General features: G+C 34.0%; 1 protein-coding gene across 2 annotated transcripts in view; it reads left to right on the forward strand.

The window, feature by feature from the left end:
* The window catches only part of ZCCHC14 (zinc finger CCHC-type containing 14), a 111594-nt gene that overhangs the window by 27507 nt on the left and 66093 nt on the right, over positions 1 to 17994 (forward strand). For both annotated transcript variants that reach the window (XM_031950169.1, XM_031950168.1), the window contains exon 2: positions 12068 to 12191. In XM_031950169.1, the coding sequence (XP_031806029.1) occupies positions 12068 to 12191 (124 nt within the window). The remainder of the gene's footprint in view (positions 1 to 12067; positions 12192 to 17994) is intronic.

The following is a 17994-nucleotide window of genomic DNA, read 5'->3' on the forward strand; positions in this document are numbered from 1 at the left end:
AAATACCACTTAAAATTGTATATACTTAATATAGTAAGTATGAAGAAGAGGGAAGTGAGTGTTGAAAACTCCTATAAGAGATAGGTGTTCTAGATAGGTGGATGGAGCTGAAATGTAGGGTATTGGTTAGGCTATGGCTCAGAGATGCATATTGCTTTGCATGTAAGGTGAAAATAGGGACAGTTTCAGAGGTAGGTTCAGAGAAACTTGAATATGTAGAGGAGGGGAAATGATTTGGGATTGAAGCAACAAGGAATACTATGGGGTGTTTTAAAAGAATGCATCTTTAAACAGAATATTGTAATTTTGCAACTGTGATGCTCAGGCTAGTTGAGGGGAAAGGTATATTGTTACAATAAGCTTCTTGGTTGAATCTCTGAAACCGTGTGTGTGTGTGTGTGTGCGTGTGTGTGTGTCTCTCTCTCTCTCATATATATCTATATATATAGATAGATAGATAGTATGTTCACATATCAAAATTTGTTTAATCTTTTCCAATTAGCCTTCAATACCACAAAAATAAGAAGAAAACAAGAAAATAGCATCTCATTTGTAACAGAATATTCTTAATAATTTTGAAGCTTTCAGTTTAAGGTTTTTTTCTTGTTATTTCTGTTTAAATTTTAGTCATTTTGTAGAATTTTCTTGAGTTGGTTTACCTCACTTTTTGTCCATATATTTTTCCCATTCTTCTCTATTCATCAATTTTCCAACAACCAAAAATTGAGTTCCCATCTTCTTGTAGTTCAGCATTAACTCTTCCTCATCTTTTGTTTTTATTTTTATTTCTTAGATTATATATGTACATTCATTTTTTACGTATTTTCATATGAATAATGTTGAGAGAGAAAAATCAGAACAAAAGAGAAAAATCCCAAGAAAGGGAGAAAAAGACAAAGGGAAGTGAAAATATTATGCTTCAATCCACATTGTCTCCAAATGTTTTTTTTTTTTTTTTCTGGATGTGGATGGCATTTTCCATCCAAAGTTTATTGGAATTGTCTTGGATGGCTGAATTGCTGTGAAGAACTAAATCTATCACAGTTAATCATCACATAATCTTGTACAGTGTTCTGGTTCTCTGTACACTTCAGTCGGCATCAGTTTATCGAAATCTTTCTAGGTTTTTTTTTTAATTGTCTTCTATAATTTCTTCTAGATCAGTAATATTCCATTACATTAATATACCATAACTTATTCAGCCATTCCCCAATTAGGGACATCCACTCAGTTTCTAGTTCTTTGTTTGTAGCAGCCCTTTTTGTAGTGGCATTTTTGCACATGTGGGTCCTTTTCCCTCTTTTATGATCTCATTGGGATACAGATCCAGTAGAGATGCTGCCAGATCAAAAACTAAGCACAGTTTGATAGCACTTTGGGCATAGTTTGAAATTGTTCTCCAGAATGATTGGATCAGTTCACAACTCCACCAACAATCCTGACTCATTTTTTAATAATTTTTGGAAGGTTGGTTGAGTTTGAGTTCTTTTGACTTTCATTTCATTATTAGTCAATTGGAGCATTCTTTCATATGGTGATTCATTTTGCATAAACTCTTCATATCCTTTTATCTCTTATTCTTTTGTTAACTCTGGTGTCTAAGTGGTGCAGTGGATAGAACTCTGGACCTAGAATCGGGAAGATCTAAGTTCAAATTTGGTCTCAGACTCTTAATAGCTATGTGATCCTTGGCAAGTCACTTAACCTCTCAATGCCTCAGTTTATGCCTTTGTAAAATAAAGGTAATAATAGTATCTACTTCCTGGTGTTATTGTGAGGATCAAATGAGATAATACTGTAAAATGCGTTACAATTTTTTTTGTTAAAAGTGCTTCTTATTGTCATCATCATCATTAGCAGACATGTATGGTATAAGATAGATGAGTGCATGAGTAACTACTTTGTTCCATCCTTTTTCATTATCTAGGTAAAGAACTATATCTTGTCCCAAATTTTAATTTATATTTAGGGAGTACAATGGATTGAGGACTCCTGGATTTGGGGTCTAGAGGACCTGAATTTGAAAACTGCCTCAGAAATTATTAAATGTGTGATCCTGGGCAAGTCATTTTACTACTTTTTTATTCTCTTAAGAGATTTTACTCTTCGGGAGTGGAGGGATATGAATAAAGATGTAAATCCTGATAAACTATGATTGTAGTTAGATCTTTTATCAATACAGGAAAGGACCTTTTGATAACAGCTAATCAAATATTTCATTTTATAGAGAAACTGAAGGCTACAGAGAGAAAGTGAGTTGCCCAGGGCCACACAATCAATGTGACTGAATAGTTACCTAAAATTCAGGTTTCTTAGAATATCAAGTCCAATGCTTGAGTTATTGGGCTTTTACTACTTGTTACTACTTGTTAATTTCATGCATGGATTATTTCATGGTTTCCTTAAGGAAAAAAATTTGTCAGTTCATATTCTTTATATCAATAACTCATTTTCTATTTGTTGGAAAACTAAAAATGCTGCAATTGGAGTGGGAAACGAGTATGTGGTAAGATGTGAAAAATCAAATTGGGATCTACAGCCGGACAAAAAAATAATTTGTAAGTTATCCACCCTTTAGTTTTCCACAGCTAGTGAAGGTTCCCTCATCCTCCTAAAACTAGACCTCCCTCCATTCTACATTGGCTTCAAAGCCCTTCAAGAGCATGGATTCTTAACCTGAGGTTCTTGAACTTAGAAGGGGGCAAAAATGACATCTTTACCTTCACTAAATTCTCAGTGAAATTTAGCATTTCCTTATATTGGTTTTAAATATTATTCTGAGGAATATTCTGTAGGCTCTACCAGCTTGACCAAAGGATTCATGACACAGAAAAAGATTACAAACTCTTGCTCTAGAGTTCTTCATTTTACATGGGATCTGGAGGGGTCTGGTGCACAACTACCATGAAGATGTGATAGCATATCATTTCCAATGGAGCAGTAATGAACTGAACCAGCTACGCCCAGAGAAAGAACTCTGGGAGATGACTAAAAACCATTACATTGAATTCCCAATCCTCCCTATATTTATGCCCACCTGCATTTTTAATTTCCTTCACAAGCTAATTGTACAGTATTTCAGAATCTGATTCTTTTTGTACAGCAAAATAACGTTTTGGTCATGTATACTTATTGTGTATCTAATTTATATTTTAATGTACTTAATATCTACTGGTCATCCTGCCATCTGGGGGAGGGGGTGGGGAGGGGTAAGAGGTGAAAAATTGGAACAAGAGGTTTGGCAATTGTTAATGCTGTAAAGTTACCCATGCATATATCCTGTAAATAAAAGGCTATTAAAAAAAAAAAAAAAAGAAGATGTGATAGCATGCTATAACTAGGTACTCTTTCATGTCTTTTGAATTAGAGATGTGATTAATAGGTAACCTAGCTGAAAACTTCTCCCTTCCACAGTATTATTAACTTATCTCTATTCCCCTATGCTCTCCCTTTCCATTGTTCTGTTCTTGATAAACTTTTTTATTTTTGATTCCTACCTCTCATAATCCTTCCATTTTCTTGCAAGCACGGAGACCTAGCTTTTTCCTCCTAAGACAAATGAATCATTTGCAATCTCCAGAATATAAAATGCATCTTCTCTAAGTTTGTAGTGAAACAAGAGAAGGAATTATCCTCATCTTATTGCTCATTGCTATTTTCAGACCCTTCTGTTGCCATCACTCAGTAGCCTTTCTCCTTTGAGATTCATTCCATCCAGATATGCCACACTATCTAAACTTTGGTGGCAGTTTCCTGCTAATTTCAAGATTACTCACTCTCCTTCCTTTCTCATGCAATTTGGTATACAATCTTCTGATCCACCTTCTACCTTTAACCCTGCCCTTATACTTGAAGACTTTTAAATACCCTGACTTCTCCAGAGTTCATCACCATCTTCAGCTATAATTATTCTTACTGGCATTCCAGTTTAGCTGTGAGAGCTCTAGCCTTAGTGCAGAAGGCAAACTGAAAACCCCCAAACCCCAGCACAACAGACTTGACTAGGCCAGGCCAACCCAGCACAGAGGGAAAGCCAGCAGCATCTCTGGCCCTAGTGAGGAAAGCTGGTCTAACTCCTTGATCCAAAGTTCTGATAACCTTCTATTTGGCCTTAACCTAATCTTCCATCTTTATTTTATCACTACCCTCACTGAATTTTCCAGTTATTACACCATTCCCTATTTTCTTAGTCCTACTGTTGCTTCCATTTGAAATACTAATATTTTAGCCAACCATTTAGGTTTATCTTTAATTCTTGAATCCCTTGCATTTTTATTCTTTAGCTCTACCTCCTTTTCTAGCTCCCAAACCTTCAGTTAATCCATATCATTCACTCCAATTAAAATGCTGGTGAATAATATACTAGAATGCTTAGTTCATTATAAATTTGTTATATGATCTCACTTCCCTATTACTTGGTAATTCTTTTATTTATCCCATAGTATCTTCACTATGGGATCCTCTTATCAAAGGAACTCATCTTGTACTTTTCCTGAGTAAATTGAAGTTATCCATCTTGACCTTCCTCTTCTCCCCAATTCTGCATTTCAGATTTCCTTAATAGATCCATTATTCTCACCTTCTTTATTGCAGGCTTTGAAGAAGAGATCTTTCCCTTTCCCTCTATTTGTACCCTTGATCCCATCTTCTACAGGATTTTGGCTACTGACTCTTTCCCTACTGCCTGCAAACATACTGAATCTCTTTAAAAAAAACAAACAAAACTCCATACCATCACTTGCTAATTACTATCCCTTCAAGCTATCATCCTGTCTTTCTTCCCTTTTATAAGAAAAACCCAAATACTCCTAATGTATTTCTTTATCTTATTGATTAATTCATGTGTTGCTTTTAGTATGGCTCATTCCCTTCTGTTCTTGTCCATTATGAACAGCCCATTTCTCTCTTCTCCCACAAGTTCACCACAGACAAACCATCCAAAACATTTTGAGGATACCAGTAAGACACTTAGGCTAATACATCTTGAGGATACCAGTAAGACACTTAGGCTATTTATTATGATTATTCTTTGTTTTCCCTGTGTGATCCTTATCATCTTCCCCCTTTAAATGCCATTCTGCTTCAGTCAAGAAGAGGTTTCATAGAATCAGCTAAACCCTTATTAAATGTTTATTTTGTATTAGGTACTGTACTAAGGTCTGGGGATACAAAATACAGTAAAGGAGACATGTCACACATGAATATAAACAAAACATACTGTGAATTTTTATTTATGAGTTAACATGGCTCATGTTTTTTTCAACTAGGCTTCTAGAAAAATCTTGTCTATATTTACTGTCTAATTAATTCCTCATCTTACCTCACAGCCCTTTGCAATTTGACTTCTAATTCTATCATTAAACTTAAAACTATTCTCTTTGAGGTTCAACAGTTTTTTATTGCTAGATTCAGTGACCTTTTCTCAGTCTTCGTTCTTCTTAATCTCTAGAGAATTTGACCCTGTTGACCATCCTTTCCTGGATATTGTCCTTGAGTTTTTGAGAGTTTTCTGTATAGTTGTCTCTTCCCAGTATTCTTTGCTGGATCAAAATCCATATCCTGGATTTTAACCCCAATGAAGAGGCAATTGTGGTTAAGTGACTTGCTCAGGGTCACACAGCTTAGGAAGTGTTAATGATCTGAGGTCAAATTTGAACTCGGGTCCTCCTGACTTCAGGGCTGGTACTCTATTCACTGTGCCACCTAGCTGCTCCTTACCATGTATTTTTTGAAGGGCCTCGCAACTTGCCATTTCATAATAATTATTCTGATTTTATCATTTATATGTTATTGGATCACATGATACCAAAATTTTTATCAGTTCTGTGATTCAGATGCAGAAACATCCAGGTAGATAAGGCAGAAAGATACATAGGCTAATCTATCAGCCAGTATTTATATAAGCATCTTATGAGCTGTTCAACATGAACTCATCTAAAGTGGATTTGTCTTCAGTGTGCTTCAGATTCATTATGCATGCATTTTTAAAAGTTACATACATTTAATGGGATAATTATGTGTATGTGAACTCATGCATGTGTGTGTATATGTGTGTACTTGTGTATATGAAATTAAACACCTAGGAAAATGTGTCAGCTCCAAAAAAATCACTTTTTCATAGAGAAGTTTTTGAATACTCTTAAAATTATAATTTTAGGAATCTATACTTAGAATGTACCTTAGGGATTACCAGGCCACATTCCTACTTATTATGTTTATTCTGTTTCCAACATTACTGATAGATCTTCACATAAAAACAAGGTGATCAGTTTCCAAGGTAGTTTAATCCATTTTCTGGACAATTCTAGTGGTTATTATTTCTTTATATTACACTGAAATCTTTTTTTTTTTAAATTTAAGCTGCATAACATTTTCCCTATCGTTTTCTTTTTTTTTTTTTTTTAATTTAATAGCCTTTTATTTACAGGATATATGCATGGGTAACTTTACAGCATTAACAATTGCCAAACCTCTTGTTCCAATTTTTCACCTCTTACCTCCCCACCCCCTCCCCTAGATGGCAGGATGACCAGTAGATGTTAAATATATTAAAATATAACTTAGATACACAATAAGTATACATGACCAAAACGTTATTTTGCTGTACAAAAAGAATCAGACTCTAAAATATTGTACAATTAGCTTGTGAAGGAAATCAAAAATGCAGGTTACACTGAAATCTTATTCAAAATTCACTTGATGATCTGCATTACTAATTGAATATAAATTGGCAGCATGTAATCTGTGTCATACTAATTTTTACTTATATAAAATAGATTTATAAATTGCAAAAAAAATACTGAATTAAGATTCAGTCTTGAGAAGGGGGAATTAAAGGTGGGAGGGAGTAAATTTTGAAACACAAATTCTTACAAAAGTGAATGTTGAAAATTATCTTTATGTGTATTTAGAAAAAATAAAATACTATTGAGAAGAAAAAGATACATAACCATAATATCATCTTCCTAGCTAAACGGCACCATTTGGAAATTATCAGATTTCTGCTCTTGAGGACATAAAACTAAAATGACTATGCTTCAGCGTGAGTGTGAGTCAGAAATCTTTTGAGTTGAACTGCCTAAGTCACATGGGATAAATTAGCTTTAACCCAAAATAACCAAAAAAAATTTTTGAAGGTTTCTGGGAAGTTCAAATGTGTATAAGATCGCTTTGTGTATAAACAAAATATCAAAGTAAAGATGATAAATCTTGTTGGGGAAATTGAACATATGGAGAATTAAGCAGCAGTAGTTTGGAGTGATATATTGAAGAAAATAAATGCTCTTAAAAAAAAAAGTCCCTTGTGCTTTTATTGGTATATTTTAGTGTAGTAGAAAAAGAGCTGGATTTGGAATGAAAATACCTGAGTTCATCTTCCCATCTTGCTACTTATACTATACCTGTATTACCTTAGGCAAATAACAACTTTTCTAGGTCTTAGTTTCTTTCTAAAATGAAGGGGAATGCACTAGATATTCTCTAAGTTCAATCCTATTCATGTATGGAAAAAAAGGATTGCCCCTACAAGTTCTTAAGTAAAATTTCAAGATAGATAGCTGGGGCGAAAATGTAAGGATCTGAGAGAATGGAGGACATGACCAGAAGAAACTTAATGGGACCTGACATAATTGTTAATGGAAATACATAACTTGTTGGAATCTGATTATGGCCTTAGAGTTAGGATGTAAACCTCTACTTTTGGACTTGTTTTCTCCTGAGATTTTGGAAGGGACTCCACTTTACAGCTTCAAGGTTGGGGATGAGTAAGTAGTACTATGGTATAGTTTGTAAAGCTGGGCCTCTCATTATTCTGAAACCTGTCTAATGAGGGTGTGGTTCTTTTCCTGTTGTCTTGTGGGAGCTAACCTCCATTGGAGAATGAAAAAATGGAAAGAGCTGTTTCTGTGTTAGGCACACACTATCCAACAAAAGTTTCCTTTTGGTGCGTGGCCTTAGGTTGTTAAAGTCTCTGGTCCTCTGTGGAATGAGAACAGTGGAGTTGATCTGTAAAATACATTCCTGCTCTAAATCTGATCATTTAGTACACTAGAGCTGTTTCTGTGTTAGGCACACACTATCCAACAAAAGTTTCCTTTTGGTGTGTGGCCTTAGGCTGTTAAAGTCTCTGGTCCTCTGTAGAATGAGAACAGTGGAGTTGATCTGTAAAATACATTCCTGCTCTAAATCTGATCATTTAGTAAACTATCTTAAGGAAGTTGGGGAGAGGTGACTTTAAAGGAGGAAGAGAGAAGATTATAGTAATAGGAATCAATCAGAGAAGACTTGATGGGAGAGGTCGAGTTTGTCTAGGTTGTAAAAGTCACTGGATATATATATATATATATATATATATGCAAATTTATTTTCTTTTTTTTTTTTTCTTTCTGAGGCAAGGTCACATAGCTGGGAAGTGTTAAGTGTCTGAGGCCAAATTTGAACTCGGGTCCTCCTGACTTCAGGTCTGGTGCTTTATCCACTGGATATGCCCCTGGATATGATTTTTTAAAAAATAACTTTATTTTTCAAAATACATATAAAGATAGTTTTCAACATTCATCCTTGCAAAACCTTGTGTTCCAAATTGTTCTCCCTCCTTTCCCATCTCCTCCCTCCCCTGACAGCAAGTAATTCAATATAGGTTAAACATTTCCACATTTATCATGCTGTGGATTGGGGGTGGGGAGAGATGAGAAAAAAAAAAAAAACAAGCAAACAACAACAAAAGTAAAACTATTTATATTGTGATCTACATTCAATCCCCATAGTCCTCTCTCTGGATGCAGTTGGTTTTCTTCATTACAGGACCATTGGAATTGGCCTGAATCATCTCATTGTTGAAAAGAGCCAAGTTCTTCATTGATCTTCACCTAATCTTCTTGTTTCTGTGTACAATACTCTCTTGTTTTTACTCCACTTAGCATCAGTTCATGTAAGTCTCTCCAGGCCTTTCTAAAATCAGTCTGCTGATCATTTCTTATAGAACAGTAATATTCCAATACATTCATATAACTGGATCTGATTGTAATAGATGGAGATCCAGGGAATGCTTACATTGGACAGTGTAAAGTAAAGCAATGAAGGTTTATGTAGATAGTGAGAAGTGCTCAAAAAGTAGACTACAAATCAGATTGTGAGAGAGTCCTGAATGACAGCCTGAGACTTCCTTTCATAGTACATACAACTTAACTTTCTATCCTTTTTACATGTTATTTCCCTACCAACCCAAACTGACCTTCCTCTTGAATGCATACAATATTCTGTCTCCTGCTTGTGAGCTTTTCTGGCTATCTCCTATTACTGAAATGTTCTTGCTTCTCACTAAATCTCTAGTTTCCTTCAAGGCTTATCTTATTGGCTACCTTCTAAGTAAATGCTTTTCACATTCTCTCTGCATTCCTCCCACCTCAGCAGATACTGCTCCTCCACCCTCAATTATTTTCTATTTTTGTACATACCCGATTAAGCATATGTTGTCTTCCCTGGCCAGATTACAAGCTTTTCTTAGGCCAAAACTACTTTACCTGAATTTTTGAAACCCTAGTGTTAATTTTATTGATCAGTTGATAAAGAGTTAAGAATTTTTGTAGTATAGGTTAATAGAGAGTCGCTGAAGATTTTTGAGTAGAGGGGTGGTTGACTTGAATGTTTGTTGAATGAATGATAAAATTAGTGTGTTAAGAGAATTTCATTATTATGTAAGATTTGTAGGGGGAGGGATGTACCAGGGGAAGGGAGGCTGAAAACTCAGAAGGCTGCCTTGGTATGATATAATGTGGTCCAGGCCTAGCATTCTGTTATTGAGAATGGGAAAAGTGGGGAAGAAAGACAAATAAAAAAATACATTATGAATGAAGAATTGATAAGGCCTTTCTGACAGGATTTAGGAGTCCCTGGATAGGGGGTAGTCAAAATTACTTCCAAAATTTGGAGCTTAGGTAACTTAAGAAATACCATTATCGGAAAAAGGAAAATTAGGAAGAGAGAAGATGACTAATTTTTGAGGTAATTGGACATTCAGGTGGAGGTGTCTCACAGTCAGTTAAATAATGGCAACTAGAGCTTTGGTAAAGCTAAAACAGGATTTTGGATTCTTCTTCATAGTGGTAAACTAAATGAAACTAATAATGGAGAAAGTATAGACTAACAGAAGACAGAACCTTGGGCTATGGCTTATGTGCTAAAGATCTCCTTTTATTTCCCTAATGCAGTCATGCCTGATGTGGAGGCATCAGTTTGACAATGCTATAGAAAGCAATTTGAACAATTATTATCAATTCCTCTTTGTATAATCCTTTTAATGTCCTAGAGCACTCTCCTCAAAAAGTAGATAGTATTACTAAGTACCATTCTAAGTGAGTGAAAGTTGTAATACTTTTAATTTTTTAAGGCAGCTAAACAAGAACTATATCTCTTGATTGTTTTATAATTTCATTTTATGATTAACTTACTTGGTTAGAGCCTGCTACTAGTAAAACCAGAGTCATAGGTTCTTTACCTAGAAAAACAGCCACAAATGGCATATACCCCAGCTCTAAACAAATCATCAAGCATACTTGATATTAGCAAAAAATGGAGGAAAGGATGGATAGATAGGTCAGCACAATTCTGTTAGAACTGTTTGGCAGATAACTTAGCAAAGATCCCGTGAAGAGGTTGGCAGAGTTTTCATATACAAAGAAAAGCATTTGTATTACAGAAAATAGCATGCTGTACATTTTTATATTCAAACACTTTTTAAAATAAATTTCACATGCTGGTAGTGGATAATGATAAGAGTACTAGATTTAGAGTCCAGGAACCTGGATTCCGAACTTTGCTTTTACTTCTTAGGAGACGTTGAAGTAGCATGCTACAGTGGAAACAAGTCATAACCAGATCTGATGCTTAAATTTGTGGAATGTTATATAAGTCACTAACCTGTCTTGGTCTTGATTCCTCATCTGTAAAATGAAGGCAATGGAATAGGTAGTCTGTAAGTTTAATTAGGAGCAAAAAAGGTAATAGCTAGAAAGCCCCTTTTGTGGCAATCTGAAGGAAACTTGAACACCTTAAAAATCTTCCTAACTTCCTTTTAAAATTCTGTGACCTTTTCCCTGATGTAGCTGTATCAGTGGCATAACCTTATACTTTATTTGCTTTATTATTATATATTTATATATGTATATTTATATTATATACTTTAATTATACGTGGTAGAGAAATTTTGTCTCTAGAATTTGTCATCTGTCTTATTTGTTTTTGCATCTTTCTTACCTCATTCTGACCCAAATTAGAATCCTATTGTCAATTTTGGCTTTTTAAAGTGTTTCTTAACATCCCAGAAGTTATTTATGCTTGCTAATATAGGAGCTTTTATTTACGCCTTTGTCTGGGGAAGCCTATTGTTTCAGAATAATGTTTTAGATGCATAAAATCAACTACATAGTATTTTAAAAGGAAACCAGTTATCCTGAAATATAGTTATGAAAATGTTTTTAAAAGATCATAGACCCATACTGTAGTAGAAACGTGAGTAGTTCAATCTTATGTCAAGTAACTTGCCCAAGGGCTCTCACAGATCATAACCTGGCTAAGTCAGAATTTGAGCCCAAGTCTTCTGACTTCAAATCCATTGCTCCTTTTACTACCCCCACTGCTGCCTTTTGTTCTGCAAATCCTTTATATTTGCTTACATGTGTATGAATTGTTTCTTTTGAGAGAATGTAGGCTCCTTGAGAACAGGGACAGTTGGATTTTTATCTCTATCTCTAGTACCTAATATTAAGTTTGTGGCATAAAGTAAATGCTTAAGAATTGCTTGTTGATTGTTCACATAAAATTGAAGGAGTTCTAGATTTGTAACATAGGAATAAAGTTTTAAAAAATAATAATTTTTACTCATTAGGCTACTATTTCAAGTTAAGAAATTATTTATTAAAAATTACAAAACTACATATTAATCCACAGATTTCCTACTGTCAGCTAGTTTTATTCTGTGGGCACAGTCATGCAAGAAGAAAAATTAACTTTTTTAATGAAAAAAAGTTGAAAATGTATAATTATTGTATGCTTGTTTTTGTTTCCTTAGGTTACCCCAAGAGCAGAGACCCCTATAAATAGTGTTGGTAACAGTTTGGAAAATGCACTACATACATCAGCACATTCCATTGAGGAGTCTTTACCCAAGAGGCCTTCAGGAAAACACTCTAAAGGTAAGTCCAAAATTGGGTTTGTTTAAGTACAGACTTAAAAAATGAAAGTTTTTTGTGCTTCAGTCATTTCCTTACTGTCTTGGGGTAATTATTTTATTCTGGAGATCTCTACTGAAGTATAGGAAAGGACCTTACTCAAGCCAGTGTTCTGATAGAGTCAAAATTAGAATAATATGGTAGTTGTGGGACATTTATTAACAAAAGGAAATTTACTCGATAGTGGCAAAGTAAGGTTATTAAGTAATATTAATTATTCACTGAGGAAATGGCATTATTTCAGCTGAAATAAGAATAAGAAAGTTTAAGGAAAAACTAATCTAACTCTAGTGGATTTAGTATTTTCCGGTTTTTGTTTTGTTTTCCTTTCCCTATTATATTCTGTCACTAGAATTCATGTCTTAATTATAGATATTTTTCTAGTTGTTACCTGTTGCTTCTTTATCAGAACATAATACTTTTCTTGGATCACTACCATATAGATTTTCTTAGTAAACATTTTGACTTATATTTCTCTCTATTGGTATTAGAGTTTAGTCATTATTGCTTTGATAAATGAGGGGAATCAAGCAGAGAATTTGATTGCTTTGCTTTCATGTCTACCCTGATTTATATATGATGCTTATTTTTCAGTTTTTTAAAGTCATTTAGTCAGTTTTTTGAAGTCATTAATTATTAAGCACCTATTGCATGCTTAGCACTGGGATAAACACTAGAGATAGAAAGAAAGGCAAAAGATAATCCTTGCCCTCAAGTTCATAATATAATGGAGAAAAAAGATACATGAAAAGAAGCTGAAGGGGGTGGTGGGAGGCTGAGATTAAGGTTCTCAGTTCAGAGACATGATAATGGCTTGGTAGGAAATGAAGAGATGGCTGTCCTGGGGACCATCCTTAGAGGATTGGAGAAAGGCTTTCCACTGTCTTTTTTCCACCCCCTCCAATGAGAGAGAGGGAAAGAGGGAGGGGTTCTAAAAGCAAGATGCATTTCAAGGTTAATATGATCCTGGGGGATAGTGAAGTTCTGGAAAGCATGATGAAATTCAGAGGACTGTGGCCTAGTGGAAAGTGAGCAAAGAACTCTTCTTCAGGTTTGATCTCTCTCTAGATTAGCAATTGTTTCCTCTTAGAAAAAAAATGTTAGATTACAATGAATTCTATTAAAATAGATCACATAGCATTAAAATGATATGTAGTTACTTCAGGATTAAACACACTAATGGAGAGGACCAGAGATGTACCTCCCAAAATCTATTTTTTATTTTGGAATGTGTTTTTGTTCTTATATTTGAATGTGGGTATAATTTTAATGAGGAAATTTACTTTTCAGTAAATGGAAAGTGTTCAACTTGTGGTAGGCACTGGATTTGTAATTGGAAAACCTGATCCTGTATCTTTTCTCCAACACTTATGTCACTTGCCTCATTGAATATCTTTGCCAAGCTTTTTTAAAAATTGCTTTTACCTTCTACTACTCTACTTTATTAATATGTTACTGCTACAATCGTCCATCATCCTTCTTTTATAGAAAAGTTTATTTTTTAACCCAGTGATACTTTTGGCATCCACCTCTCCATTTGAAAATTGTAAGCCAAATGTTTGATGACTAAGGTGCTTTCTGGGTTCTTTAGTCCTCCAGGGAAACAGCTGCTGTGGAGAAGGAGCTAGCTATTCCTACCAATTTGTTAGCCATTACCAGAGAGGCAGCACAAGACAACCTCACTCATTCTAAGCAAAGACACACTGAGGGTAAGATAGAAGCCAGGCAAGCCAGACCACCATGACTACCTTGACCACAAATCTTCCCTCAGAATATAATGGAGAAAGCCCAGTACCCTCATTCCAAGAGTGTTGAATAATTGGGTTTTCGGCCCAGAGCCCTCCACCCTCATTCTAGGAAGGATCCCCTCTGAGGAGGTAGCCTGGCAACTGCTCATGCAGGTGCTCCTGAAGACCCAGAAAACACTGTAGTTGTCATCGAAGTCGAATGGTTCAACATCAATAACTGGACTTGATTTTGTCAGTGAAGAATGCTATTAAAGAAGAGGTATCACCATTTCTAGGGATTGCCACTGTATCCTAAAGTCCAGGGAACCTTTCCATCTAACATGTAGCTGAAATCTTCCATTTGGGTTGTCTTCCTCATTAGAATTTGAGCTCTTTGAGGGCAAAAACTGTCTTTCTTTTTTTATCCCTAAGATTTAGCACAGGACTTTGCACATTGTAAGTGCTTGACAAATGTTTTATTCATGCATTCCTTGTCATGGCAATTGTTTTACATTGTTTTAACTTCTGGATGAAATGATAATAGTGTCAGTATTCTTTTTGTTCACCTAAAAATTAGAAGGGTGAAAATCTGCCTGTCATGTCTTGATTTTAAAGTTATAAAGTCCACATAAAGCAAAATGTAAAAGCATGCTCTATTTACATTTAAATATTTCATTTACTATGTATATTAATTTCATGTTTATAAATAAAAGTATAAAAATATGTTGAATTTAATAAACTTAAGAATCAATAGATAATAATTAAAAATCACCTAAAGCCTTTTCATTGTACAAAATAGAACCAAATAATAACATACAAATATTACACATCTCTTGTCACTCTTTACCATTATTTGAAGTTCTACTGTAGTTTGACTTTGTATTTTTATATGTATAAATGAATATTTCACTGTATTTTGAGAGATCATTTTAGGAAGGTAAAGAGATTTTTATATCAACACATAGCAAGACTAGAGATATTCTTAGTTCTTCACTTCTTGTCTTGATAGCTTTCTACCTTTAAGGTGTTTTATATTAAATAATCTTGTAATATGAATTATAAAAATAAAATCAGGAAGTTTTTAGAGATAAACAGAACCTTGAAGAAACCATATTATTTTTCATATGAAAAAGCTGATCCCTCAGTTGGGAAGTAACCTGCTCTGTTATAAAAAATTAAAGACAGATCTGGGAATCTAACCCCTTCCCAATTTTGTTGTTCTTTCTATTACAACATATCTCAGTTTTAGCATATAAACAAGCCTGTTTTTTGTTGTTGTTGTTGTTTGTTTGTTTTGTTTTATTAGGTAATTGAGGTTAAGTGACTCTCCCAAGGTCACACAGCAAGTAAGTGTTAAGTGAATGAGTTTGAATTTGAACTCGGGTCCTCCTGACTTCAGGGTTGGTGCTCTAACCATTACACCATCTAACTGCCCCCAACAAACTTATTTTTAACCCTCAAAATGAATTTGTTTCTGGGGATCTGGGGGAAGGAGAGACTAGAATTGCTTTCTTTTAGATTTGATATTTTTTCGTTTTGTCAGACTTTGAAATATTCTTAAGTTTAATTTCACAAATTGCAAACAATTTTGTACCGTTCTAGATTAGATGAGGCAAAGTTACTATTGTTTCTCATGAAATTCCTTGGTCATTATTCTACTGGTGGCAGTAGAAAGATGGCCTTTCTAAATTTTTATTAATGTATTCATGGGAGAGGAAGGCAGCTTTACAAGTTTGTATGCCACCGGATTCAGTTTCTGCCTCATATGTTAACTAACTCTCTGATCCTAAATAAATCCTTAACTTTTGTGTGCCTGTTTTCTCATAAAATGAAAAGGTTGGGCTCAGTGACTAGAACCCTTCTAGTTCCAGATCTATGTTCCTGTGATCCTATACACATCTTAACTAAGGTGGACCCAGGGAGTCCTTCAAAGGAAAAAAAAAATCATATATTCTCATTTATTTTAAGACTTTTCTTCCATTTTTCTTCTCAGAAGTATTCCATAACTTCAGAATGTGAAGAGTTTTAGTGTATACTAATAATTGTATTGAGAACTCTTGAGTATCATAACCCAAATAAAATTTCTAGAGTTTGCTTTGATCTACTGGACAGCTCATTAGGAGCCCTAGATTGAAAACAGCTGCATTTGAACAGCTAAAAACAACTTTAAAAAAAGAGAATTATTCCATGAGTATGTACCACTGTGCTGTGATGATAATAATTATTTCTTTAAATTTCTTGATGCCTAATGTAATAATTTAGCTTTCACTTGCTTGATTCTAATTTTTAAAGAATTATTTTTTTCAGTGAACTTTTATACCTCCTTTTTCATTTGGACAATTCTTTTTTTTTTTTAATGAATTCTTCTCTTCAGTGAATTTTTGTGCCTCTTTTATCATGTGACCTAATTTTTTAAAAGATTATTTTCTATACCATTTTTTAAGCCTCCTTTACCAAGCTGTGTTGGCTTTTTTTTTTTCCTCATGGATGTCTTACATCTATGTTTTAACTATATTGGATTGCTTGCTGTTTAGAGGAGGGGGGAAGGAAGAAGGAAAGGAGAAAAATTTGGAATACAAGGTTTTGCAAGGGTAAATGTGGAAAACTTACCTTTGCATGTATTTTAGAAAATGAAAAGCTATTATTTAGGGGAGGGAAATATTTTCTTGCATCATTCTCATTTCTTTTACCAGTTTTACCTCCAGCTGTCTTGATTTTTTAAAATCCGTTTTGAGAGCTTCTAGAAATTCTTTTTGGTCCTGAAACCAATTTGCATTTTTCTTTAGATACAGTTGTTTTGACACTATTGCCTTTTTCTGAGTTTATGTTTTGATTTTCTTATCACCATGGTGAATTTCTGTGGTCTGGTTCTTTTTTATATTGTTTGCTCACTTTTCTAGCCTATTTCTTAATTTTAACTTTATATTTTAACAATTTTTTAAATTATTTAAAAATTTTTAAGTTAATTCTGTATGATAAAAGAATATATTTTCACACTATAATATTTTTAAAGTATCTGTAATTTTTCTTCTTACTACCTACTGTCATGTGGTTCCTAACATAGATCTCATAGTAGATGTTTACTGAATATGTATTCAATTGAAATCACCAGGTCTTTTAATATTATTATTATTAATTATATTATTATTATATTACATTATATTATATTATTATAATTATTAATAATGTTAATAATTAATATCAATATTAATATTGATATTTCAGTCTTTCATTGTTGAATGATAAAAATTTTAATAGATTGGTGAAAACTAGTTGTTATTATTTTTATTAAATTCTCAAAGTGAGATTCATTATAGCTTTGAGAATAAAGAATTGGTCTTAAAATCAGCAAAACTAGGGTCTATGGCATATCTTTGACATGTATATTGACTAATCCAGAGAGAAACTTAACCTCTCAGTTGCTGAAGGCCATTGTCTTGAGACTATTAAGTTTCAGAGAAAGGAACTTGGCACAGAGATTTTTTCTACTCAAAAGTTCAGATATTACCCCGACTTGTTTCAAAACTATACCCAATAAATAGATCAACAGATCTCCAAACTGATTGTTGCCAATTCACATGCTGCTTTGTTTTTTTCCCCCAATTTTTAATTTGGGAGGGAAACTACGCATTAGTGAGATGCTCTCCCAAATCTCATCAAAGCTCGGGAATTTTTACTTTTAAAGATTAGAAACTATATTTGATCAAGAAGCTCCTCTATAACATAAAAAACATATTTTTGTCCAGTATTTGCATGACAATCTATAATGAGGGACATCCTACTACTCCAGCAGCCCTTTATGCTTAGGACTAGCTTTGATGGTCAGGAAATCTTTCTGTACATGGAGATGAAATTGCCACATATTGTTATCTTCTGGGGCTTAACAGAACCAACTCAGTTTTGTTTCCATGTAATAACTTCTAGTATTTGAAGACATTTACCACCATATTCAACCTAAACCATAAGTCTTCTACAGGTTCAACATTTGTAGTTTTTTCAATTGATTCTCAGCAGGTCTTAAGTTGACCTAATACTATTGG

The sequence above is a fragment of the Sarcophilus harrisii genome, chromosome 2 (assembly GCF_902635505.1).
Source record: "Sarcophilus harrisii chromosome 2, mSarHar1.11, whole genome shotgun sequence".
NCBI lineage: Eukaryota > Metazoa > Chordata > Mammalia > Dasyuromorphia > Dasyuridae > Sarcophilus > Sarcophilus harrisii.